Source organism: Salvelinus alpinus, chromosome 21 (assembly GCF_045679555.1).
Source record: "Salvelinus alpinus chromosome 21, SLU_Salpinus.1, whole genome shotgun sequence".
Taxonomy (NCBI): domain Eukaryota; kingdom Metazoa; phylum Chordata; class Actinopteri; order Salmoniformes; family Salmonidae; genus Salvelinus; species Salvelinus alpinus.
The window spans coordinates 25,215,633-25,240,461 of record NC_092106.1 but is presented as its reverse complement, the minus strand read 5'-3'; the positions used below and the strand labels follow the sequence as shown (position 1 = coordinate 25,240,461).

The 24,829-nt window shown below is 43.2% G+C and overlaps 1 protein-coding gene across 4 annotated transcripts; it reads left to right on the top strand.

Moving 5' to 3' along the window:
• The first annotated feature begins 237 nt into the window (after positions 1-237).
• LOC139548604 (clathrin heavy chain 1-like) lies at positions 238-24,622 on the top strand. 4 transcript variants are annotated; one of them, XM_071358392.1, is made up of 33 exons: positions 238-744; positions 1,668-1,875; positions 8,840-9,108; positions 9,401-9,562; positions 9,695-9,808; positions 9,932-10,105; positions 11,030-11,227; positions 11,391-11,591; positions 11,833-11,985; positions 12,131-12,253; positions 12,420-12,557; positions 12,713-12,877; positions 13,070-13,250; positions 13,395-13,558; positions 13,701-13,826; positions 13,927-14,069; positions 14,258-14,492; positions 14,608-14,730; positions 14,942-15,087; positions 15,242-15,425; positions 15,574-15,766; positions 15,948-16,105; positions 16,244-16,516; positions 16,685-16,852; positions 17,042-17,191; positions 17,387-17,518; positions 17,632-17,742; positions 17,921-18,091; positions 18,313-18,534; positions 19,271-19,291; positions 22,977-23,014; positions 23,099-23,174; positions 23,351-24,622. In XM_071358392.1, exons 1-32 carry the CDS (start codon positions 703-705, stop codon positions 23,127-23,129), a joined length of 4,917 nt encoding a protein of 1,638 aa, XP_071214493.1. In that variant the 5' UTR covers positions 238-702; the 3' UTR covers positions 23,130-23,174; positions 23,351-24,622. The 4 variants fall into 4 exon arrangements, with proteins under 4 accessions (XP_071214493.1, XP_071214494.1, XP_071214491.1 ...); XM_071358393.1 differs by lacking the exon at positions 19,271-19,291; XM_071358390.1 differs by lacking the exon at positions 22,977-23,014.
• Positions 24,623-24,829: the final 207 nt, after the last annotated feature.

Sequence of the window (24,829 nt, the reverse complement as noted above, 5' to 3'; positions counted from 1 at the left end):
AGTCAGCTGCCTATGATGAAGCGTGAATTATCCGGAACTGACGTAAAAGGGCGAATGATGTGGCACAAATTGGAAGTCAATGTGAAATAAATAAGTGTTTGCCCTCTTAGATAAATTAAGGTTTGTTTTAGACTGTTCCATGTCAAAGGCAAAGATGAAATCATAGGTGGAAAGATCATATTGGTTTGTCTGTCCTTCCAGAGATATCCCCAGCGGCTTCCGGATTGATAACATTCTGACAAAGATGGTGGCTAAATGAAGACGTCTAACTCAGGCCGTTTACCTTCGAAAAAAATGTCACAGTTCCGGTTTACTTAAGGGGGTGGCTCTCAATGCGATAGCAGCTGTGTCTTATTGGTTTAGTTCACTGACTGTATATGAACAAAAACAATTAGGGAGTTGGATGTCTTGCTTCCTCTTCCGTCTCAGATTTTGAGCCGTTTCCGCCGCCATTGCAGGTTTGGACTGAGATCAGTGTTTAAGACACTGCCATCCATCCATTCCGGCAGTGGAGAAAACGCATAAACATCCGGCGGCTACACTTGACATAATATTTTGGAATCACAATTTAGAAAATATTCACTGTCTGACTACGACTTGCGAATCAGTGAGTGAGGAGGTCGTAGCTAGCACGGTGCTAACCTAGCCAGGTAGCTTTTTAGCTAGAATTCCAGGACTCCGTAGAAGCAAAGGAAAACCGCAATGGCTCAAATACTACCTATTCGCTTCCAGGAGCACCTGCAGGTATGAAAACAATATAGCTAAATACTAGTCGTAGGCGAGGGATCGTAACTATAGCACTAAACCCCTCCAGATCTTTATCGGCTGCTTGACGATTTTCGTTAACTGTTAGCTAGCTAAGCTAACTGTAGCTGGCAGTCCAACACCCGCAGCGAAATGAATGACCTCTCCTCCCCGTTGCCATATTATGCTAGCTAGCGAAAAGACTAGCACTGACAGTGAACGTTAACTTTCTGTGGTTGCCATCAAACGTAACGTTAACTGCTTTTTTATGATAACTGCTATTTTGATTCCAATTGACCTGCTAACTCAAACATATGTCATGTTAAGTAATGACTAACTACTTAACTAGATAGATACGTTTCTGTTTGACAGTCCATTCAATAACAGCCAGATAGATACATTTAGCTATTTCTGCTAGTGTGACACTGATCTTCGATTACCCCTACCCTGACATTCAAGTGAGGCAGTTGTACAGTAAGCTAAATTGGTTTAAACCACAGACAGATGTTCTATGGTTAAAACAACATAGCTATCTACAATACCTAGCTGGTTAGTATTATTTATTTTTATGTATTTATTTTGATGTAGTTAGCTATATCTATGGCCATAGGATGATAACAGGGTAATGTGTTTGAGTCAGTACAAATGGATAGCTACAGTACGAATTATCATCATAAAATCTTAATCTCTGCAATGATCATTAACCTGTGCATGAGTCTTAATTAAGGTCGGTTAGCCCACTGAACTAAAGTGTTGGCATTAGTTCCAGGACAGGAGCCAACACGTTTTCATGTCTCAGACAAGATCACTCACTCACTCATCATGCAAGTGTAGTTCACTGAACCACCTCTGTTACACAGTCACACTAGCAATTGTTTTTTTCAATCAAAATCTTTCTAACAATGTAATTTCATTTCCTTTAGCTCCAGAACCTGGGGATCAACCCAGCTAACATTGGATTCAGCACCCTGACTATGGAGTCTGATAAGTTCATCTGTATAAGAGAGAAGGTGGGCGAGCAGGCACAGGTTGTCATCATTGATATGGCCGACCCCAACACTCCCATCCGTAGACCCATCTCTGCAGATAGCGCCATCATGAACCCTGCTAGCAAAGTTATTGCCCTCAAAGGTAAGGACTTCCACTGAGCCTGACTTGTTTCCTTTGACTGAACTAATATGTACAGAGGCTGTGTTTTTAACAACTTAATTCACCCAAACTAAGTGGTTAACTTCAACTTTGTTGACTGCTGTAGGCCATCATTTCCCTATGTGTTGCTGTCCTAATATTAAAGGGAGTTTGTGTACGTACGATTTTGTTTGTCAGCAAGTTATTGATCTAGGCCTGTCACATTCTGCTTCACCTGTTAATTACCATATACAGGCCTGTCCATTTCTATTTTTATTTTATTTTTAATCAGCAGTATAACTGCTTGTGAGTTGCAATTTATAGACTACATTTGAAACAATTGAACCCCTTTTGTACACTGATAAAATTGTCATACTATCATGAATGCTTTTTCTATTTTTGCTTGTTTTTGCTCTTTTCGTTTCTTAATGCTTTCTTATATATTTGCAGACGGTGAGTTGGATTTTATATATCATGAGTTGTGGAAGTTGTAATCATGTTTGCACTGTGTTGGAATGTCTGCCCAGTACTGTATATGTTCTGTTCTGTTTACATAGGAAAGCGTGTTAGAAAGTAGAATGGAAGCACAAGAGGGTTGATTTAAAGAACAGGAGGCTATAGGGTAAATGACAAACAGAATAGGGAAATTCAAGGGAGTTCATCAAGACCTCTAGGTTTGAGGAAAAAAGGGTTAAAGTAAAAACATCTGAGAATGCCTTGTGCACCTTTTATATTGCACACTACTGTCTCAATGGCGTAGAGGTCAAGGCTAATGCACAGGCTGAGATGGTGAAACATTCCTCTGAAGCAAGATCCTTGTGATAACTTTTGGTAATGTATTATTCATGCCCCTATTATGACTATATCCAGTTTGAGAGCTGGTCTTGGACTATAGGCCAAAATAGTCATGGTTTGCATGATTTTTGTCAATGCATCCTGGGCTGCAGTGTAAGAACCTTGCATTCCGAGACCAAGTGTATTGCAGATTAGACTTCAGGAAAATCAGATATGCAATGCAACATTTCAATACTAGACTATCGTAGACAAATTAATTTGTATATTTGTGTTGATTGATTAATATTGATTTGACACTATGTATTCTATAATGTATTCTATTTTAATCGTTCACTTGTCAGACAAGATACTTTTGGTTATTAGTGTATGTGGACACCTGCTCGTCCAACATCTTATTAAAAAATAATGGGCATTAATATTGAGTTGGTTCCCCCTTTGCTGCTATAACAGCCTCCACTCTTCTTGGAAGGATTTCCGCTAGATGTTGGAACATTGCTGCGGGGACTTGCTTCCATTTAGACACAAGAGCATTAGTGAGGTTGGACACTGATGTTGGGTGGTTAGGCCTGGCTCACAGTCGGCATTCCAATTCATCCCAAAGGTGTTACATGGAGTTGAGGTCAGGGCTCTGTGCAGGCCAGTCAAGTTCTTCCACACCGATTTTCTTCAAACCATTTCTGTATGGACTTCGCTTTGTGCACGGGGGCGTAGCATTCTCCTGGCATCAGCCAAACCCAAATTCGTCTGTTGGACTGCCAGGTGGTAAAGCGTGATTCATCACTCCAGAGAACCCATTTCCACTGCTCCAGAGTCCAATGGCGGCAAGCTTTACACCACTCCAGCAGAAGCATGTCATTGCACATGGTGATCTTATGCTTGTGTGCGGCTGTTCGGCCATGGACACCCATTTCATGAAGCTCCTGATGAACAGTTATTGTGCTGACGTTGCTGCCAGAGGCAGTTTGGAACTCTGTAGGTAGTGTTGTGGCCGAGAACAGATGATTTTTACGTTCTACGTGTTTCAGCACTCGGCGGTCCTGTTCTGTGAGCTTGTGTGGCCTACCACTTCACGGCTGAGCCGTTTTTGCTCATAGACGGGCAGCTATAGCAGGGCATAAATTTTACGAACTGACTTGTTGGGAAGGCGGCATCCTATGACGGTGCCATGTTGAAAGTCACTGAGCTCTAAAGTAAGGCCATTCTACTGCCAATGTTTGTCTACGGAGATTGCGTGTCTGTGTGCTCGATTTTATACACCTGTCAGCAACGGGTGTGGCTGAAATGGCCAAATCCACAAATTGAAGGGATGTCCACATACTTTTGTGTGTACAGTACCAGTCAAAAGTTTGGACACACCTACTTATTCCAGGGTTTTTCCTTATTTTTACTATTTTCTACATTGTAGAATAATTGTGGAGACATCAAAACGATGAAATTGCACATGGAATCATGTAGTAACCAAATAAGTGTTAAACAAATCAAAATATATTTGAGATTCTTCAAAGTAGCCACCCTTTGCCTTGACAGCTTTGCACACTCTTGGCATTCTCTCAACCAGCTTAATGGGGTAGGCACCTGGATTGCATTTCAATTAACAGGTATGCCTTAATTACATTTAACATTTACATTTAAGTCATTTAGCAGACGCTCTTATCCAGAGCGACTTACAAATTGGAAAGTTCATACATATTCATCCTGGTCCCCCCGTGGGGAATGAACCCACAACCCTGGCGTTGCAAGCGCCATGCTCTACCAACTGAGCCACACGGGACACGGTAGGGTGGTATACAGAAGATAGCACTATTTGGTAAAATACCAAGTCCATATTATGGCAAGAACAGCTCAAATAACCAAAGAGAAACGACAGTTCATCGTTACTTTAAGACATGATGGTCAGTCAATCCGGAAAATGTCAAGAACTTTGAAAGTTTGTTCAAGTGCAGTCGCGAAAACCGTCAAGCGCTATGATGAAACTGGCTCTCATGAGGACCACCATAGGAAAGGAAGACCCAGACTTAACTCTGCTGCAGAGGATAAGTTCATTAGACTTACCAACCTCAGAAATCGGCAATTAACTACACCTCAGATTGCAGCCCAAATAAATGCTTCAGACTTGATGTAACAGACACAGCTCAACTGAATCAACTGTTCAGAGGAGACTGCATGAATCAGGCCTTCATGGTCAATTTGCTGCAAAGAATCCACTACTAAAGGACACCAATAAAAATACTTTCTTGGGTGAAGGAACACAAGCAATGGACATTAGACCGGTGGAAATCTGTCCTTTGGTATGACGTGAGATTTTTGGTTCCAACCGCCGTGTCTTTGTGAGATGCAGAGTAGGTGAATGGATGATCTCCGAATCTGTGGTTCCCACCGTGAAGCATGAAGGAGGAGGTGTGGGGGTGCTTTGCTGGTGACACTCAGTGATTGACTTATTTAGAATTCAAGGCACACTTAACCAGCATGGCTACCACAGCATTTGGCAGCGATATGCCATCCACTAAGCGCAAACCAGATGGGGACTATAATTTGTTTTTCAACAGGACATTGACCCAAAATGCACCTCCAGGCTGTGTAAGGGCTATTTGACCAATAATGAGTGTGATGGAGTGCTGCATCAGATGACCAGGACTCCACAATCACCGACCTCAAACCAATTGAAATGGTTTTGGGATGAGTTGGACTGCAGAGTGAAGGAAAGGCAGCAAACACGTGCTCAGCATATGTGGGAACTCCTTCAAGACTGTTGGAAAAGCATTCCAGGGGACTACCTCATGAAGCTGGTTGAGAGTACAAAGCTGTCATCAAGGCAAAGGGTGGCTAACACTTTTATTTGGTTACTACAAGATTCCATATGTGTTATTTCATAGTTTTGATGTCTTCACTATTATTCTACAATGTAGAAAATAAGAAAAACCCTTGAATGGGGTCTGACCAAACTTTTGAAATAGTACTGTGTATATACAGTGGCAAGAACCTTTGGATTTCTGCATAAATTGGTCATAAAATTTGATCTAATCTTCATCTAAGTCACAACAATGAACAAATAGTCTACTTAAACTAATAACACACAAACCATGATACGTTTTTATGTCTTTATTTAAGACACTGTGTAAACATTCACAGTGCAGGGTGGGGAAAGTATGTGAACCCTTGGATTTAGTAACTGGTTGACCCTCCTTTGGCAGCAATAACCTCAACCAAACATTTTCTGTAGTTGTGGATCAGACCTGCACAACGGTTAGGAGGAATTTTGGACCATTCCTCTTTACAAAACTGTTTCAGTTCAGCAATATTCTTGGGATGTCTGGTGTGAACTGCTCTCGAGGTCATGCCACAGCATCTCCGTCCGGTTGAGGTCAGGACTCTGACTGGGCCACTCCAGAAGGCGTATTTTCTTCTGTTGAAGCCATTCTGTTGTTGATTTACTTCTGTGATTTGGATCGTTGTCATGTTCCATCACCCAACTTCTGTTGAGCTTCAATTGGTGGACAGGCCTAACATTCTCTTGCAAAATGTCTTGATAAACATGGGAGTTCATTTTTCTGTCGACGATAGCAAGCTGTCCAGGCCCTTAAGCAGCAAAGCAGCCCCAAACCATTAAGCTCCCTCCCACATATTTTACAGTTGGGATGAGGTTTTGATATTGGTGTGCTGTGCCTTTTTCTTCTCTCCACACATAGTGTTGTGTGTTCCTTCCAAACAGCTGAACTTTAGTTTCATCAGTCCACAGAATATTTTGCCAGTAGTGCTGTGAAACATTCAGATGCTCTTTTGTGAACTTCAGATGTGCAGCAATGGTTCTTTTGGACAGCAGTGGCTTCTTCCGTGGTGTCCTCCCATGAACACCTTTCTTGTTTAGTGTTTTACATATCGTAGACTCGTCAACAGAGATGTTAGCATGTTCCAGAGATTTCTGTAAGTCTTTAGCTGACACTCTAGGATTCTTCTTAACCTCATTGAGCATTCTGTGCTGTGCTCTTGCAGTCATCTTTGCAGGACGGCCACTCCTAGGGAGACTAGCAACAGTGCTGAACTTTCTCCATTTATAGACAATTTGTCTTACCGTGGACTGATGAACATCAAGGTTTTTAGAGATACTTTTGTAACCCTTTCCAGCTTCATTCCAGTCAACAATTCTTGATCTTAGGTCTTTGATATCTTTTGTTCGATGCAGGGTTCACATCAGGCAATTCTTCATGTGAATAGCAAACTCACATTTTGTGTTTTAAAAAATATATATATTTCAGGGCAGGTCTAAACAGCATCTCTAATCTCATCTCATTGATTGGACTCCAGGTTAGCGGAGTCCTGACTCCAATTAGCTTTTGGGGAAGTCATTAGCCTAGGGGTTCACATACTTTTTCCAACTTAAACTGAATGTTTAAATGATGTATTCATTAAATAGACAAGAAAAATACAATTTGTGTTTATTAGTTTAAGCACACTGTCTATTGTTGTGACTTAGAGGAAGAACAGATCACTTTTTTTTTTTTTTTACAATTTATGTAGAATTCCAGGTAATTCCAAAGGGTTCTCATACTTTTTCTTGCAATTCTATAATGTAAGTGATCAATGTGTCATTTCTCTTTGCGTTAGATGGGCTAGTTTAATTTTTTAATGCAGCTCTGATTTGTAGTCCAGGTGTATAGCATTACAGAACAGGAAATGTAGGCCTATAGACTTTTGAGTGGTTAAATTTGAAAACAATAGCAGGTTCATCAAAGGCTACAGACACAGGAAATTAATGAATAGGAAACCCTTTCCTTGCTCCAATAATAAACCAGTGATTGGAAAGCCTGAAATGGAATGGTTGTCAGTCAGTGCATCCAAAGACACTTCTCGTACGTCATCACATCAGTTTGTGTTTTGTGGTCTTGCGTTAATCAGCATTCAGACCCAACCCCAAACTCCTTAATTCATCTCAGGATGAGCATGCTGCGGTTAGGAATCCTGTAGAGCTGCTTGAACTCCCTGAAGTTCACCTATGACTAGGCACATACAATATTAGGACTTTTTAACAGTAATTAATAGAAGGACCTTATACAGTTCCTTCAAAGTATTCATACTCCTTGACCTATTCCACATTTTGTTTTTACAGCCTGAATTCAAAATTTATCTGCTTTGACATGCACTACATGAGCCATGGTGGTGGCAGCAGCATGCTATGGGGATGCTTTTCAGCGGCAGGGACTGTGAGACTGGTAAGGATGGAGGGAGCAATGAATAGAGTCAAATACAGGCAAATCCTTGATGAGAATCTGCTTCAGAATGAAAACAACCTTCGACTGGGGACAAGATTTATGTTCCAACAGGACAATGACCCTAAGCATTCAACCAAAGCAACGATGGAATGGCATCAGAACAAGAATGTGAATGTTCTTGAGTAGCCCAGCTAAAACCCAGACTTGAATCCCATTGGAAATCTGTGGAAGGACTTGAAGATTGCTATTCACTACTGCTCCCCATCTAACTTAACAGTGCTTGAGGGAATGGGAGAATCTCAAAATCCAGATGTGCATGGGTGATTGCTCATACCCAAGACAACGCAAAGCTGTAATCGCTGCCAAAGGTTCTTCTACAAAGTATTGACTCGGGTGTGAATACTTATGTAAAATAGATATTTCTGTATGTCATTTTCAATAAATTAGCAACATTTCAAAATATCCTGTTTTCCCTTTGTCATTATGGGGTATTGTGTGTAGATGGGTGAGAAATCTATTTACCCTATTTTCAATTCAGGTTGTAACACAACAATGTGGAATAAGTCAAGAAGTATGAACTTTCTGAAGGCACTGGTTTGTAAATGATCAGTTCACCCAGCCACTAGTGGTTGCTGTTTATTAGCCTCATGTGGATCGGTGATGTCTTATATTTTTTTTGTATTGAATATTTTCCTTCCTGAATGCGGATCTTACCACGTTATTGGTTGCCCGTCGTTGTGGTCTTGCTTTCTGCATTGCAAGTGCTGTTTTGTTTGGTCATTTGGTGGCACTCGCACCAAACCATGACTACCACTATTTCTAAATCAAGTGAAATTTGGTATTACAGTATTTTAATTTCCCCTCTAGTCTGTTTGTGTGTGTGGTGATTAGTAGTTTACATTAGTTAGTGGAGATACGGTGTTAGATCATCATATTGCTAAACCTTTTAATGTGTGAATTTTCAGCGGCAAAAACCCTCCAGATTTTCAACATTGAGATGAAGAGCAAGATGAAGGCTCACACCATGACTGATGACGTCACTTTCTGGAAGTGGATCTCCCTCAACACTGTAGCACTGGTCACAGATAACGCCGTCTACCATTGGAGCATGGAGGGAGACTCCCAGCCAGTCAAAGTCTTTGACAGACACTCCAGCCTAGCAGGCTGTCAAATCATCAACTACCGCACTGACGCCAAACAGAAATGGCTGCTTCTCATTGGGATTTCAGCACAGGTACTGAAATAGAGGGGATTGGATTTATGGTTGACGCTAGCTGTATTCTACTGAAGTGACTTGTGTATATTTTATTTTTTTAATGAGTTTGTCATAGAAGTTAATCCGTGTGAGTGTCTACACTAATGTACAGCAATACACTGATCTGATAGATGCTAATAACTTGCTTTTGGGCTGTTTTGAAGCTTGCACAGCATTATGAAATGTTCTGCCCTGATAAGGCTTAATGTACCACTGGAAAAGACTGCTGTAGCACAAGCTCTTGTACAGTATGTGTATTCCTTCATTTCAGCAAAACCGTGTGGTGGGAGCCATGCAGCTGTACTCTGTGGACAGGAAGGTGTCCCAGCCCATTGAGGGCCACGCCGCCGGCTTCGCCCAGTTCAAAATGGAGGGTAACACAGAGGAATCGACACTGTTCTGCTTCGCTGTCCGAGGGCAAGCTGGAGGAAAGGTAGGAATCTCCACTCAGCATGGACATGGAGTACTCAGGGAGGGCTGGAATGGAATGGAAAAAGAAAAATTAGCAAAGAAGACCGGGAGATGTCAAAAAAGTAATTCTCCTCAATGTGTTTTGCTTTTCTAGTTACACATAATTGAAGTGGGAACCCCACCAACAGGCAATCAGCCATTTCCAAAGAAGGCAGTGGACGTGTTCTTCCCTCCTGAGGCCCAGAATGACTTCCCTGTAGCCATGCAGGTACTGGAATCACTTCACAGACAAGAACTCAAACCGGTTCCATATAGTCATGCAGGCCCTCTGCATTAATACCTGTTATGATACAGCTTCTGAAGCCTTGTGTCCCTGCTCTCTGTCCTCTAGATCAGCTCTAAGCAGGATGTTGTCTTTCTCATCACCAAATATGGCTACATCCACCTGTATGACCTGGAGACTGGCACCTGTATCTACATGAACCGGATCAGCGGGGAGACCATCTTTGTTACAGCCCCACATGAACCAACCGCTGGCATCATTGGAGTCAACAGGAAAGGACAGGTAAGTCTCCACTGGGTAAATGGGAGTGTTTTAATCCTTTTATCAGGCGTAACCAGATGCCGGTGGGCTGATCAATGGGTTTCCTGTCCAAAACACACAGAGCCATTAAATATTCAGAAGGATAGAAAGCTGATCCATGTCTGTAGAGCCTACTGCTCCAGCTCTCCTCCTCAGAATTCACAAACACTGTACCTGTGTGATGATGGCTTGAGAGTCCCATATATGTGACAGTGGAAAAACAGGGTGTGGAAGTGTGCTTTTGTAAACAAAACAAAAAAACAAACAAATACCTTTTATTTAACTAGGCAAGTCAGTTAAGAACAAATTCTTATTTTCAATGGCGGCCTAGGAACAGTGTGATAACTGCCTTGTTCAGGGGCAGAATGACAGGTTTTTACCTTGTCAACTAGGGGATTCGATCTTGCAACCTTTCGGTTACTAGTCTAACGCGCTAACCACTAGGCTACCTGCCGCCCCAAATTGACGTGTGTGTGTGTCTGTCACTTGGTGACCTTGGCTGAGGGAAGCCTTGTTTAATACTGATCTAACGGCACCTCCAGTAGAGAGCAGCATGTGAAACACAGTTGGAGATCCTGTCAGGCCAGGCGTCCTAATCTCCTTTAAGCTCCTGGCTCTCTAACCCTCCAGTCTGCTGCTCCTTTACATCTTAATGTAACACACACACACACACTGCTCCATGGGGATGTCTATCTGTGTAGTTAATTCACAAATGCTATTCTCTAGTCTAGCAACATTATTTTTACACATTCAATTCTGAATAAATATGTGAGTTTAACAAAGTAATTATATACCAGTTTTGTTACAATTGTCAGTACATATAAACTAATGTAATAGTACACATATTTTCATGTCTGTATAGGAGTGGACTCTCTAACCCAGTCTGTGTGTTATGTGTTTGACCAGGTGTTGTCAGTGTGTGTGGAGGAGGAGAACATCATCCCCTACATCACCAACGTGCTCCAGAACCCAGACCTGGCCCTGCGCATGGCCGTGCGCAACAACCTGGCCGGGGCCGAGGAGCTGTTCGCCAGAAAGTTCAACACCCTGTTCGCTGCAGGGAACTACTCTGAGGCTGCCAAGGTGGCCGCCAACGCTCCCAAGGTACTGCCAATGCACCAAAACGCCCAAACAATGAAAATCATGATCTGTTTTTTTGTATGATTTTTCAGCTGTCTTGTGTATAATAAGGTTTCTACTACTACGGTCTTCTATCTATCATGTTCACATTTTTTGAAAGTCAAAACACTCCTTTCCTCCTCCCCAGGGTATCCTGCGCACCCCGGACACCATCCGTAAGTTCCAAAGTGTGCCGGCCCAGCCGGGCCAGACCTCTCCACTGCTGCAGTACTTTGGCATCCTGCTGGACCAGGGCCAGCTCAACAAGTTTGAGTCTCTGGAGCTGTGCAGGCCCGTCCTACAGCAGGGACGCAAGCAGCTGCTGGAGAAATGGCTCAAAGAGGACAAGGCAAGGAAACCATAGTTATCATATTAAACTGAGTCTATAGTTGTCTCTTACTGTTGAGTTTGGATGTTCAACATTGAGCTTAACAGTTTTATGTTCCAATTATGTGTTGCTCAACATATAGCACTGGTCTGTTCAAATATCCCTATAACTATTGGGCTGGCTAGGACTTTATTCGAGACAGTGTTGGTTAGGGATTTACAGCTTGTAATGTGGGAATGAAAATTGCATGTGTTTTTTACAGCTGGAGTGTTCAGAGGAGCTGGGGGACCTGGTGAAGTCAGTGGACCCCACTCTGGCCCTCAGCGTCTACCTCAGGGCCAACGTGCCCAACAAGGTCATTCAGTGCTTCGCTGAGACCGGACAGTTCCAGAAAATTGTCCTCTACGCCAAAAAGGTTAGTTGTGGTGTTTCTATTTCTATCGACAAGTCCTTTCCAATATAACATTTGACTTGACACAAAATGGAATTCTTTAATATGGTCAAATTAGATTGTATTCAGTTTTTAACTAACGGATGCGTTTTCCGTATTTCCCTTCTAGGTGGGCTACACTCCAGACTGGATGTTCCTGCTAAGGAATGTGATGAGGATCAGTCCAGAACAAGGCCTGCAGTTCTCCCAGATGCTGGTGCAGGACGAGGAGCCACTGGCCGACATCACACAGGTCAGATAGCCAAACGTCTTCACCACCTCAACCCTTCATTTATCGTCCTATTTCCCTTACATTTTCTCAAGGGAAAAAACCTTGTTCAGTGCTGTGCTGTGAGGTGTTGTATACAGTAACATGATTGATGTGTGGTAGCTGATGTATTGTCTGTCTCCCTGTTCAGATCGTTGACGTGTTTATGGAGTATAACCTGATCCAGCAGTGTACCTCCTTCCTCCTGGACGCCCTGAAGAACAACAGGCCTGCTGAGGGGCCTCTGCAGACACGCCTGCTGGAGATGAATCTGGTCCACGCTCCACAGGTACACACACATCACACCCAATTCCACACAGACCCAACACTTACACAGCAATTGTATGTATTTTTTTTAGTGCCACACTCTTATTTGCTTCTCTTCCACTGACTCGTGATGTCATGGATTTTAAATTCATGTATGATGTTTTCTTCCTGCTTCAGGTGGCCGATGCCATCCTGGGCAACCAGATGTTCACCCACTACGACCGTGCCCACGTTGCCCAGCTGTGTGAGAAGGCTGGCCTGCTGCAGAGGGCTTTGGAGCATTACACCGACCTGTACGATATCAAACGGGCTGTGGTGCACACACACCTGCTCAACCCTGAGGTATAGGACACTATCTAACACAACCACACACTGCGTGGAATAGAATGTCCTGGAGGGTTCATGGTCTTGGAGAACAGTGTGTACTTGCTGTGTTTTGCTCTTAATAAACATAAGCTTTATCGACTAATGTGTGCATACTGGTATTTCTCCTATCTGCACTGACTCTGTATGTATATTGACTCTGTCCTGCAGTGGCTGGTGAACTTCTTTGGCTCCCTGTCAGTGGAGGACTCTCTAGAGTGTCTTCGGGCCATGCTGTCGGCAAACATCCGTCAGAACCTGCAGATCTGTGTCCAGGTGGCCTCTAAGTACCACGAGCAGCTCTCCACCAACTCCCTCACCGAGCTCTTTGAGTCCTTCAAGAGCTTCGAAGGTAAGCAGGCCATACACCTGATGCAAAAGACCTAGTCTTGTCCTCACCTGCATGGAACATGGTCATGACTGTCTCAACAACCACATAGTTGTTTATCCTACCTCTCTATCTACGGTGACTAAGTTCTGTCTCTATTCATTCCAGGTCTGTTCTACTTCCTGGGTTCCATTGTTAATTTCAGCCAGGACCCAGAGGTCCACTTCAAGTACATCCAGGCAGCCTGTAAGACGGGACAGATCAAAGAGGTGGAGAGGATCTGCAGAGAAAGCAACTGCTACGACCCCGAACGAGTCAAGAACTTCCTCAAGGTAAGGGAGAAAAGTAGGCATACTATAGCATGACATCACAGTTCAGCTTACTTCAGTCTCTATTTGTTTAATTATCCTGAAAGCCAAGTCTAGCTGTTAGTTTAATTCTGTGAGCTGATATCAATATTTCGTCTCTTCACAGGAAGCTAAGCTGACTGACCAGCTCCCCCTGATCATCGTGTGTGACCGCTTTGACTTTGTCCACGACCTGGTCCTCTACCTGTACCGCAACACCCTGCAGAAATACATTGAGATCTACGTGCAGAAGGTACATAAACTCATATTAACCTGCGTAACAGCTTTTTTGTGTATACACACACACCATTGTACGATATGTGAATTTTCTATAAGAAAAATGTGTGTGTCAGGTGAACCCCAGCCGTCTGCCGGTGGTGATTGGAGGGCTGCTGGATGTGGACTGTGCTGAGGATGTGATTAAGAACCTGATCCTGGTGGTGAAAGGACAGTTCTCCACTGATGAACTAGTGGCTGAGGTGGAGAAGAGGAACAGGTAAGGACTGTGGGGACCGGGAGAGGGATGTCTCAGCCCAGACTGGCTTTATGCTGTAGTGCATTTAATTGTGACATTACTTCTGAAAGTAGGATGAAGGGGTGCTGTTTGACCCATTTAAAAGTGTAAATATATCTAGTTTATGAGCGCCTGAAACTTAAAGCTGTGTATATATTTGTTGGCTCCAGACTGAAGCTGCTCCTGCCTTGGCTGGAGGCCCGTATCCATGAGGGCTGTGAGGAGCCAGCTACCCACAATGCCCTGGCCAAGATCTACATCGACAGCAACAACAACCCAGAGCGCTTCCTGCGTGAGAACACCTTCTACGACAGCCGCGTAGTGGGCAAGTACTGTGAGAAGAGGGACCCCCACCTGGCCTGCGTGGCCTACGAGAGAGGACAGTGTGACCAGGAGCTCATTAATGTGAGTGGGGAAATAAGAATTACATTTTCACTTGACTAATACATTGAAATGTTCATTTTACACTGTTTGCGTATATTTTCCCTCAAATACTGATCATCTTACATTTCCTGTACAGGTGTGCAATGAGAACTCTCTGTTCAAGAGTCTGTCTCGCTACCTGGTTCGCCGTAAAGACCCTGAGCTGTGGGCCAGCGTGCTGCTGGAGAGTAACCCGTTCAGAAGACCCCTTATCGACCAGGTATGGACCTGTTCCTGCCTGTTTGAAACGCAAACCTCATCATCCTCACTAAAACCATGGCCCAAAATGTTTTGCGATGTCCCACCTAAACGTTGCTTATATTTCTCACGATGGTTAAATAGTTTTTTGTGACTTGTTTGGCTATAAGTTTGCAGAATGGTAACTATTCTCTCCATTCTGGAATGACGTTTGTTGTCTATCTTTCGTTCAGGTTGTTCAGACGGCCCTGTCTGAGACACAGGACCCAGAGGAGGTGTCCGTCACAGTCAAGGCCTTCATGACTGCAGACCTCCCCAACGAACTCATTGAGCTGCTGGAGAAGATCGTTCTGGATAACTCGGTCTTCAGTGAACACAGGTACTAGGGCTACTGAAGCTCTGCTATCTGTGCTCACTGGCAGACTGAGCTGTCCATTGTGTGTCTGCTCTTTCAATACCAGGCTTGTTTGGAACTTTAAACTTGTTGTTTTAGTTTGTCATGCTGAGCAGAGTTCATCTGTGTTTTTATTCAGAAACCTGCAGAACCTGCTGATCCTGACAGCCATCAAGGCAGACCGTACCCGTGTGATGGAGTACATCAACCGCCTGGACAACTACGACGCCCCCGACATCGCTAACATCGCCATCAGCAACGAGCTCTTCGAGGAGGCCTTCGCCATCTTCAGGAAGTTTGACGTCAACACCTCCGCCGTGCAGGTCAGTGGTTGAGTCTTTTGCTCTGGCAAATGGACCATTGACCAAAATGTTGCTTGTTCAATTCCCATTGTGGGCAATGCTACTGTTCTGTCTGAATTCTATGGATTAAGAGGTGAACTTGACAAAAGTTATTTCTGTGTGTTTTTAGGTTCTGATTGAGCACATTGGGAACCTGGACCGGGCCTACGAATTTGCTGAGCGCTGCAACGAGCCTCCAGTGTGGAGCCAGCTGGCCAAGGCTCAGCTGCAGAAGGGTCTGGTGAAGGAAGCCATCGACTCCTACATCAAGGCTGATGACCCCTCTGCCTACATGGAGGTGGGCCAGGCTGCAGCCCAGAGTGGTAAGAGACAAAAAAATGATCCACGTATTGTCCAGCATACAACCAACATTAGGGTTTTTCAATGTAGGCTTGCTATTGGAGGGGAAGGTATTCACCTGCATCCAATTTGGAAGTTGCAGAAACCAGGCTAGGAGAAAAGAGTTTAGTGAAGTAAATATAAATGTTCCTCTACTATCCTCAGGTAACTGGGAGGACCTGGTGAAGTTCCTTCAGATGGCCCGTAAGAAGTCCCGTGAGTCTTACGTGGAGACAGAGCTCATCTTCGCCCTGGCCAAGACCAACCGCCTAGCTGAACTGGAGGAGTTCATCAATGGACCCAACAACGCCCACATCCAACAGGTACACTCTGAACACAAAATACACATACTGGCGCATACACACACCGGCATACCCCCACACAGGTTTACCTGACACATCTTTCTCCATCACTGCTGACCAGTATCATACCTTTTCTTATGAAGTATTTCTCTATTCCAGGTGGGTGACAGGTGTTATGATGAGAGGATGTATGATGCGGCCAAGCTGCTCTACAACAACGTGTCCAACTTCGGGCGGCTAGCGTCCACCCTGGTCCACCTGGGAGAGTACCAGGCCGCCGTGGATGGAGCCCGCAAAGCCAACAGCACCCGCACCTGGAAAGAGGTGTGCTTTGCCTGTGTGGATGGAAACGAGTTCCGCCTGGCACAGATGTGTGGCCTGCATATTGTTGTCCATGCTGATGAACTGGAGGAGCTCATCAACTACTACCAGGTAAGGCCCATTTGGTTCAATTACTACCAATTTTCACTCTCATAGCAATTGCCTTATCCTGGCCAGAGTTAAAGAAAATAATTTACCAAATCTTACCATAGCATGTGATAAATGTGTTTTTAATGGTCCTGTGTTGATTGAAGATGCCATGGTTGTGTTTGTCTCTAGGACCGTGCTTACTTTGAGGAGCTGATCACCATGCTGGAGGCAGCCCTGGGTCTGGAGCGGGCTCACATGGGCATGTTCACCGAGCTGGCCATCCTCTACTCCAAGTTCAAACCCCAGAAGATGAGGGAGCACCTGGAGCTCTTCTGGTCCAGAGTCAACATTCCAAAGGTAAGAGAGAGGAAGAACGCTACGAGATAATGTCTATATGCAAGCGGATTGAAATGATCTGCATAGTCTTTATATTTTTATATTTGTTCATATGTTATTTGAATGCAGCAATGTGTGTGATTTAGTGATTGTATCTTTGTGTGCGCTGTTTTGGGGGTGGGTGAAGATAATGTTAATGTGTGTCATCAGGTCCTGAGGGCTGCAGAGCAGGCCCACCTGTGGGCAGAGCTGGTCTTCCTCTATGACAAGTATGAAGAGTTTGACAACGCCATCCTCACCATGATGAGCCACCCCTCAGACGCCTGGAAGGAGGGACAGTTCAAAGACATTGTCACCAAGGTAACTGACTGACTGCAACAACACACAAGCTCAGCATTGACTGCATGTTATGTTTTACATTTGCAAACATTTCGTGTTGGTTGTTGTCATGATGTATTCATGATGTTTTCTTTGGTCATTGTATTAGGCCAAGTATTTGTCACTGACTAGAAATCCACATCCTGCAGCTGAGTGTATGAGGCTTTGTGATTCCAGGTGGCCAATGTGGAGTTATACTACAAGGCTATCCAGTTCTACCTGGAGTTCAAACCATTGTTACTGAACGACCTGCTCATAGTGCTGTCACCACGACTCGACCACACCCGCGCAGTCAACTTCTTCATGAAGGTACTAGGACACTACTCTGTCCATACTTTATAGCTTCTTGTATGTCAATCTTTGGCATTCAGAACGACCTGCTTGACTGTTCACTGACTGGACTTTTCTCTGTCCACCTCCAGACCAAGCAGCTGTCACTGGTCAAGCCGTACCTGCGGTCAGTGCAGAACCACAACAACAAGGGTGTCAACGAAGCACTTAACAACCTCTTCATCACAGAGGAAGACTATGCGGTACTAAGATCTTTTAACATAAGCTTAGTTTTTCATACTTTGGAGAAAAGAATCTGTGAAAACACTGAAATTACCATTGTGAAAAGAGAAAGTTCCTTTGTTGAAAAAAAGTGTGCATTCATTTTCTGTCATGCAGAAATGACTTTCGCTCTTGTTGTTACTCCTCTGTCCTGTCCAGGCCCTGCGTGCCTCCATCGACGCCTACGACAACTTTGACAACATCACCCTGGCCCAGGGCCTGGAGAAGCATGAGCTGATTGAGTTCAGGAGGATCGCTGCCTACCTCTTCAAAGGCAACAACCGCTGGAAGCAGAGCGTGGAACTCTGCAAGAAGGACAAACTCTACAAGGTCCAGCTTCTCCTCAACTTTATATCAAATACTAATATTTTGTCTAAAGACCAGTGATCATCAGCTCACACAGATACCCATGCTGCTGTTGTTTTTGTTAAATGTGTGGATCATAACATTGCTTTTAGATGTCACTGTCTGAATTCTTTCCCCGTGTCTCCCCTGTTTTGATGTGTATGTCTGTGGTGTATTGATGTATGTCTGTGGTGTTTTGTGTGTAGGACGCCATGCAGTATGCGTCTGAGTCGAAAGACCTGGAGCTGGCTGAGGAGTTGTTGGCCTGGTTCCTGGAGGAGGATAAGAAGGAGTGCTTTGCCGCCTGCCTCTTCACCTGTTACGACCTGCTGAGGCCTGACGTAGTGCTGGAGACGGCCTGGAGGCACAACATCATGGACTTCTCCATGCCCTATTTCATCCAGGTCATGAGGGAGTACCTCTCCAAGGTGGGTTAGTTCTGCCACACCTTGGATGGCAGTTCACCCCATAGGGTATTTTATACAGAGTCTGGTAAGGGTTTTTTGTGCTTAGGTTATCAGTGTCTACAGTGAAAAGTAGGTTACTATTAACATGGTGAGGCAATTTGTTGTCAGTTGATGTTTTTAATGTACCAATTTACCTTTTTGAGGAGGTCACCTTTTTAGGATCTTGTAAACAACCACAACTTCAGCCGATCACATCCTCATCTTGTTCCGTTTCTCTCAGTCATGTTTCCGGTAATCATGTCTTCCGTTTTGATTTGGGTTTTCATCTCTGCTACTTTTCCATACAAATGTTAACGTCAGGAGATTCATACTGCTTAGTATTCTTCCATGCCACATATATTTGTCATATGGCAAGAAATAACAGAAGTATCACTTCTTGTGATAGAACATAATGGTAGTATAGGCTATAGTCTGCTGGGATCGAGGACAAACAGGAAAAAATAGACCGCTATGTAGACCAATTGTACATAATTATGCATGTTGTATGATGCTTACTGTAATGATATTTTAAAAACAGGTCTGCTGATATAAAATATCTAACTTAAAAGTACCACATTTGTATCAAAAGTGGCTTATTTCCATCTCTCACTGTCTTTTTATTTTTTTTCTCTCTGATTCCACGTTTGTTTGTTCTCTCTGTTGGGAGAGAGTTTGTTTTGTTTTTCTCCTTAAGTTGCCTCTCTGAATTCCCTTTCAGGTTGATGCGATTAAGGAAAAGGTGAAAGTCCAATCCATTTCCAGTCATTCTTTTTGACCCTCTGTAGTCTGTAGTTTGGAGGAGTGAAACTAGAGGAAACTGCATGAGTCTGTCCCCTCCCCATGTCACTGCTGCTTCTGACTCCACACTCCACACCTTGACTAGACCCAGAATGGTCTGGAGTGGGGCTCTCCCACCCTGCCTCTGGGGAGCTGCTGGGCATGCTGGGGTTTGGAATGGCTCTATTAGCTATTGCTCTTTGTTCCAGGGTTGAATCAGTGACTGACCATTCAGGAACTCATTCACCCCAGCAACACCCAAACAGAGGGATATTCCGTTCCATTGAGGCTGCCCACATAAACCAGCAAACTCAGTAACTGTCCAGGAGCAGGAAAGGAGAGCTCTACTCTGGATAACCTACTGTAGTCAGACAATACTCTCCCTTAGCCCTGTAGATACTAATGAAAAACTACCACTGTCTGTAATATCACTGATCTGTGGTCTGCTGTTGGCTTGAGGCTGTGATAATCTCTACCACTTGCAATTTAGTGGTCAACCTTGGTAGAGTACTGGGGTTTGATTTGAATGCTGAAACAGCCCTGGGACCACATTGAATGTGGTTTGACCAGAGCTTAGGGCCAACATTGTTCAATTTGTCCTTTTATAGTGAAGTAATGTAGCCTCATATTTGGGCTATGCACAGCTGGAGACAGCTGCCAAGTGGGAGAATAGAACACATTGTGTATGGAAATTGTGATCATTCTTTGAGTACCCTCTTATGTAACGATTTATGGAATTAACTCTCAAAGTAAAAAATGTTTAGTTTTAGATGTAAATATCCTCAACAAATTGTGACGTATGTAGATGTTTTTTGCATTTGATTATAATTGTGTTCCTTTTTTTATTTGTTATATTAGTTGTACTGTAGTGTCTTTGCTACTGTGTAACATACTTATATTGTATTCAGGGCAAGCATGCGTTTCCCCCTCCCATAACATTAGCAGCATTTTTGGACAGGCTTGGAGACATTGTTGTTGGCTGTGCCTGCTTCTGGACGCCTTGACTGGCCGTACAAACCATCCCTCCATCCTCTCACTCCCTCCACTGTGGCTCTCTGCCTATCATGCACTCTTCTAAACAGAGAAATGAACCTAACTGCCGCTTCAGCATGTCTCTTTCCCCTTCAATGAACCTACAGCCTGTTTACCTGTATCTTAAAACAACTTACTGACTGTTTTGCCAGAAGGCAAGTATGTAGAGAACTGAACCCTACGTTGTGTTCTGACAGGAGAGAAGTATATTCATAGATGACTTATCATGGTTTTGTTGAAGTGATCTTGTGAAGTTTCAGAATGCATAGGTTGTGTATGTCTCTCATATTCAAGATGCTGCTTGCTTGAACCTGTGAATTGTCAGTCTTGCCTTTTTCTTTTATAATTCCTGCTCTAAGCTGCTTAACAACTAATCAAGCAGACCAACATGATAAAGATTTCCCTTATTTGCTGGTTATTGACAATTTTAATATAAATATCATCTTTCCATTTAGAACGTTTTATTATTATTGTTGATTCATTGAATCATCTGTTTGTTCAACTTCATGGTAGGGAAAGTTTCTTGTTGGTGTTAACATTGTGATAGTGCTTGTAATCCCTGGTAGTTACATATCTGTGATGTTGGCCCATATTAGAGCTGTTGAAATGGGTTTGGTTCTCTACATACTGTCCAAACATATGGAAATAGATGCATCTGGTGGCTGGATGGTGGGACCATTTTTATTTATTTATATTTACAGTGCCTTCGGAAAGTATTCAGACTCCTTGACATTTTCCAAATTTTGTTAGGATTCAGCCTTATCCTAAAATTGATTAAATAGTTTCCCCCCCATTCATCTATACACAATACCCGATAATAACAAAGCAAAAACAGGATTTCTTTTACATTTTTGTTCATTTTATTTATTTAATCCATTTTAGAATAAAGTTGTAACGTAACAACGTGGAAAAAGTCTAGGGGTCTGAATACTTTCCTACGGCACTGTGTGTATGTATACAGTACCAGTCAAAAGTTTGGATACACCTACTCATTCAAGGGGTTTTCTTTATTTTTACTATTTTTTACTTTGTAGAATAGTAGTGAAAACATCAACTATGAAATAACACATATGGAATCTTGTAGTAACCAAAAAAGTGTTAAACAAATCTAAATATATTTTATATTTGAGAATCTTCAAAGTAGCCACCCTTTGCCTTGATGGCAGCTTTGCATTCTCTCAGCTTTTGCTTCATGAGGTAGTCACCTGGAATGCATTTCAATTAACAGGTGTGCCTTGTTAAAATTGTATTTGTGCAATTTCTTTCCTTAATGCGTTATAGCCAATCAGTTGTGTTGTGACAAGGTAGAGGTGGTATACAGAAGATAGCCTTATTTGGTAAAAGACCAAGTCCATATTCTGGCAAGAACAGCTCAAATAAGCGAAGAAAAATGACAGTCCATCACTACTTTAAGACACGAAGATCAGTCAATCTGGAATAAGGATAAGGAGGATAAGTTATTTAGAGTTACCTGCACCTCAGATTGCAGCCCAAATAAATGCTTCACAGTTCAAGAAACAGACCCATCTCAACATCAACTGTTCAGAGGAAACTACGTGAATCAAGCCTTCATGGTCAAATTGCTGCAAAGAAACCACTACTAAAAGACACCAGTAAGAAGACTTGCATGGGCCAAGAAACACGAGCAATGGACATTAGACCGGTGGAAATCTGTCCATTGGTCTGGAATCCAAATTTGAGATTTTTGGTTTCAACTGCCGTCTTTGTGAGACGCAGAGTAGGTGAACCGATGATCTCCGCATGTGTGGGTCACACTGTGAAGCATGGAGGAGGAGGTGTGATGGTGTTTTGCTGGTCTGTGATTTATTTAGAATTCAAGGTACTCTTAACCAGCATGGCTACCACAGCATTCTGCAGTGATACGCCATCCCATGTGGTTTGCGCTTAGCAGATTTTCATTTGTTTTTCAACAGGACAATGACCCAAAACACACCTCCAGGCCGTGGTAAGGGCTATTTGACCAAGGAGAGTGATGGTGCTGCATTAGATGACCTGGCATCCACAATCACCTGACCTCAACCCAATTGACATGGTTTGGGATGAGTTGGACTGCAGAGTGAAGGAAAAGCAGCCAGCAAGTGCTCAGAATATGTGGGAACTCCTTCAAGACTGTTGGAAAAGCATTCCAGGTGAAGCTGGGTGAGAGAATGCCAAGAGTGTGCAAAGCTGTCATCAAGGCAAAGGGTGGCTACTTTGAAGATTCTCAAATATAAAATATATTTAGATTTGTTTAACACTTGTTCTGGTTACTACATGATTCCATATGTGTTATTTCATAGTTTTGATTTCTACAATGTAGAAAATTCTACAATGTAGAAAATAGTAAAAATAAAGAAAAACCTTTAAATGAATGTGTGAACTTTTGACTGGTACTGTATATATTAATTAGTGTTTTGTTTAGGCTTAGCTGTGTGTATCTAATCTGAAATTAGACTCCTTTACAACCCTAATGCTGGGCTGTCGTGGTCAAGCTTGGTAGCTAGTATCGTTACTAGTAACAGTGCCTGACTAAAACCCTCCCACACACCGTAGCATGGCCTGTGTCTTGCGGCCTGTTTTTTTAAATCTTGACTTTATTCATCTCTGCCTGTCAGGAATGGTCCCATCGGCCAGCCAGTGAAATAACCCAGAGGTCAGTTATAATGGCATCTCATTAGAGCTCCCCTTGTTGGTTGTGTCTGTGGTTAACATGCTCACCTCTCTTCCTGCCTCTCAGGTCGACAAGCTTGACGCCTCCGAGTCCCTGAGGAAACAGGAGGAGCAGAACACAGAGTCCCAGCCCATTGTTTATGGTACGGTGGCCTGACCTCTACATAACCCTGCCGCTCTATTGGTTGAATATGTTAAAGGGGGTCTATAATGCTTTGAAGTTTTAGCACCTGGGCAGTGTTAACCCTTTGGAGTGTGTTTGTATATTAGTAGTCTTGTCACGAAGCTCATGCTAGTGTCCTCCGTGTTTGTGTTGCAGGCACGCCCCAGCTCATGCTCACTTCAGGCCCTGGTCAGGCTGTGCCCCCCCAGCCTGGCTATGGAGGCTACGGCTACCCAGCAGCACCCACCGGCTACGGCCAGCCTCCCCAGCCTGGCTTTGGCTATGGCATGTGAACGCCCACCACCCCTGACCCCTGACTTAGTCACCTGTTTGTCTCTCCTTGTGTTCCTCACCAGCTTACCATGCTCACAATAGGGGATACAAACAACAAGAAAACCTGCGCTCTTTTAAATTATTTGTATTATGTTCTCCTTTAAAAACTGCATTGGACTTTTATTTGTTTTGTTTTGAACAGAAATTTGACCACTTTTTTTGTTTTTTTCTTCACATTCCATATTTGACTACATAACACTTACTAGAATGATGGTTTTTGTGTGTAATAGTTTTTTTAATGGGGTTATGTAAGTGGACTTGAGAAAGAAGCAATTAACTTTTTTTGAAGTAGTTGGAGAAGCATCTAATTTGCACTCTGTCGTGAGAAGAAACTAATATAGAAACTCTTCATTTTGATGTACTGAACGTGTGAACAGCTTACATTGTCTATTCGTCTGTCTGTATAATGCATTTCATTATTGTATATTCTGAAAAAAGGTTACATATAATATTTGAACATATATTGCCACTTCAACACTAAGTAACAATAGTATATTCTGCACAGGTGTGTAGCTTTATTGAGTTTGAAATGCGTACGGACGTGTGATCTAAATAAGAATTTTAATCCCCCTTGTTCTATACTGGCTCTCCAGTCAACCCCAGTAGATGTTAGTCCTTTGTTGGCTCCATGTGTTTAATCTAGGTGACCTTCTGTTGTGCTGTGTACAGTGCTTGTGTGAGACTGTCTGTGTATGTGCAGGGGGATCGAAGGCTGACTCTTCAGACCCGTACGTTTGTATTTACTCACCACCCTCCTTGTGCTGAGGTTTGTGTATGCCAGGTGTTGTGGTGTTCTAGGTCACCATATTTTTGTGTGTACAGAAGAACGATCATTTAAAAAAAGTGGAGATCCTGCTCGTCGTCCTCCACGGCCCTGTCCCGTTTGGTTCGGTCAGTGCGATTGGCTCTGAGAACAAATGGAGGAATTGGAGGACAGGGCCGTTCTCCTTTGGTGTCCTAATGTCAACTTGTTTAGATCAGTAACACTCCTGTAGGTTATGTATTTCAATGGTTATTATGAAGAATTAGTTCAGTACTACAGCATACAGTTCTTTGTCAAGAATGGTCTGAAATAAAAGCCTGTATTTACCTTGATGTATTCCCAAAGTGCTTCGAGCTGTGTGTGTAAAGTATCATCCTAATCTCTGAACATTCCTTTCTATTATATTAACAATAAAACATTTTCATGAAGACCGTGCTGGAAGAGAAATACTAAAGACTAAACCTGTAGATAAAATCTTGGTCCCTGTATGACGAAGCTGTTAGGCACAGTCAAATTATTTTATCCTACAAAGAAAACAT

Coding starts and splice junctions, on each gene's coding strand:
- LOC139548604 (XM_071358390.1), top strand. CDS start 703: ATGGCTCAAATACTACCTATTCGCTTCCAGGAGCACCTGCAG. Junction 11,592..11,832: donor AATGGCTCAAAGAGGACAAG/GCAAGGAAACCA, acceptor TGTTTTTTACAG/CTGGAGTGTTCAGAGGAGCT. Junction 16,517..16,684: donor AGCTCATCAACTACTACCAG/GTAAGGCCCATT, acceptor GTTTGTCTCTAG/GACCGTGCTTACTTTGAGGA.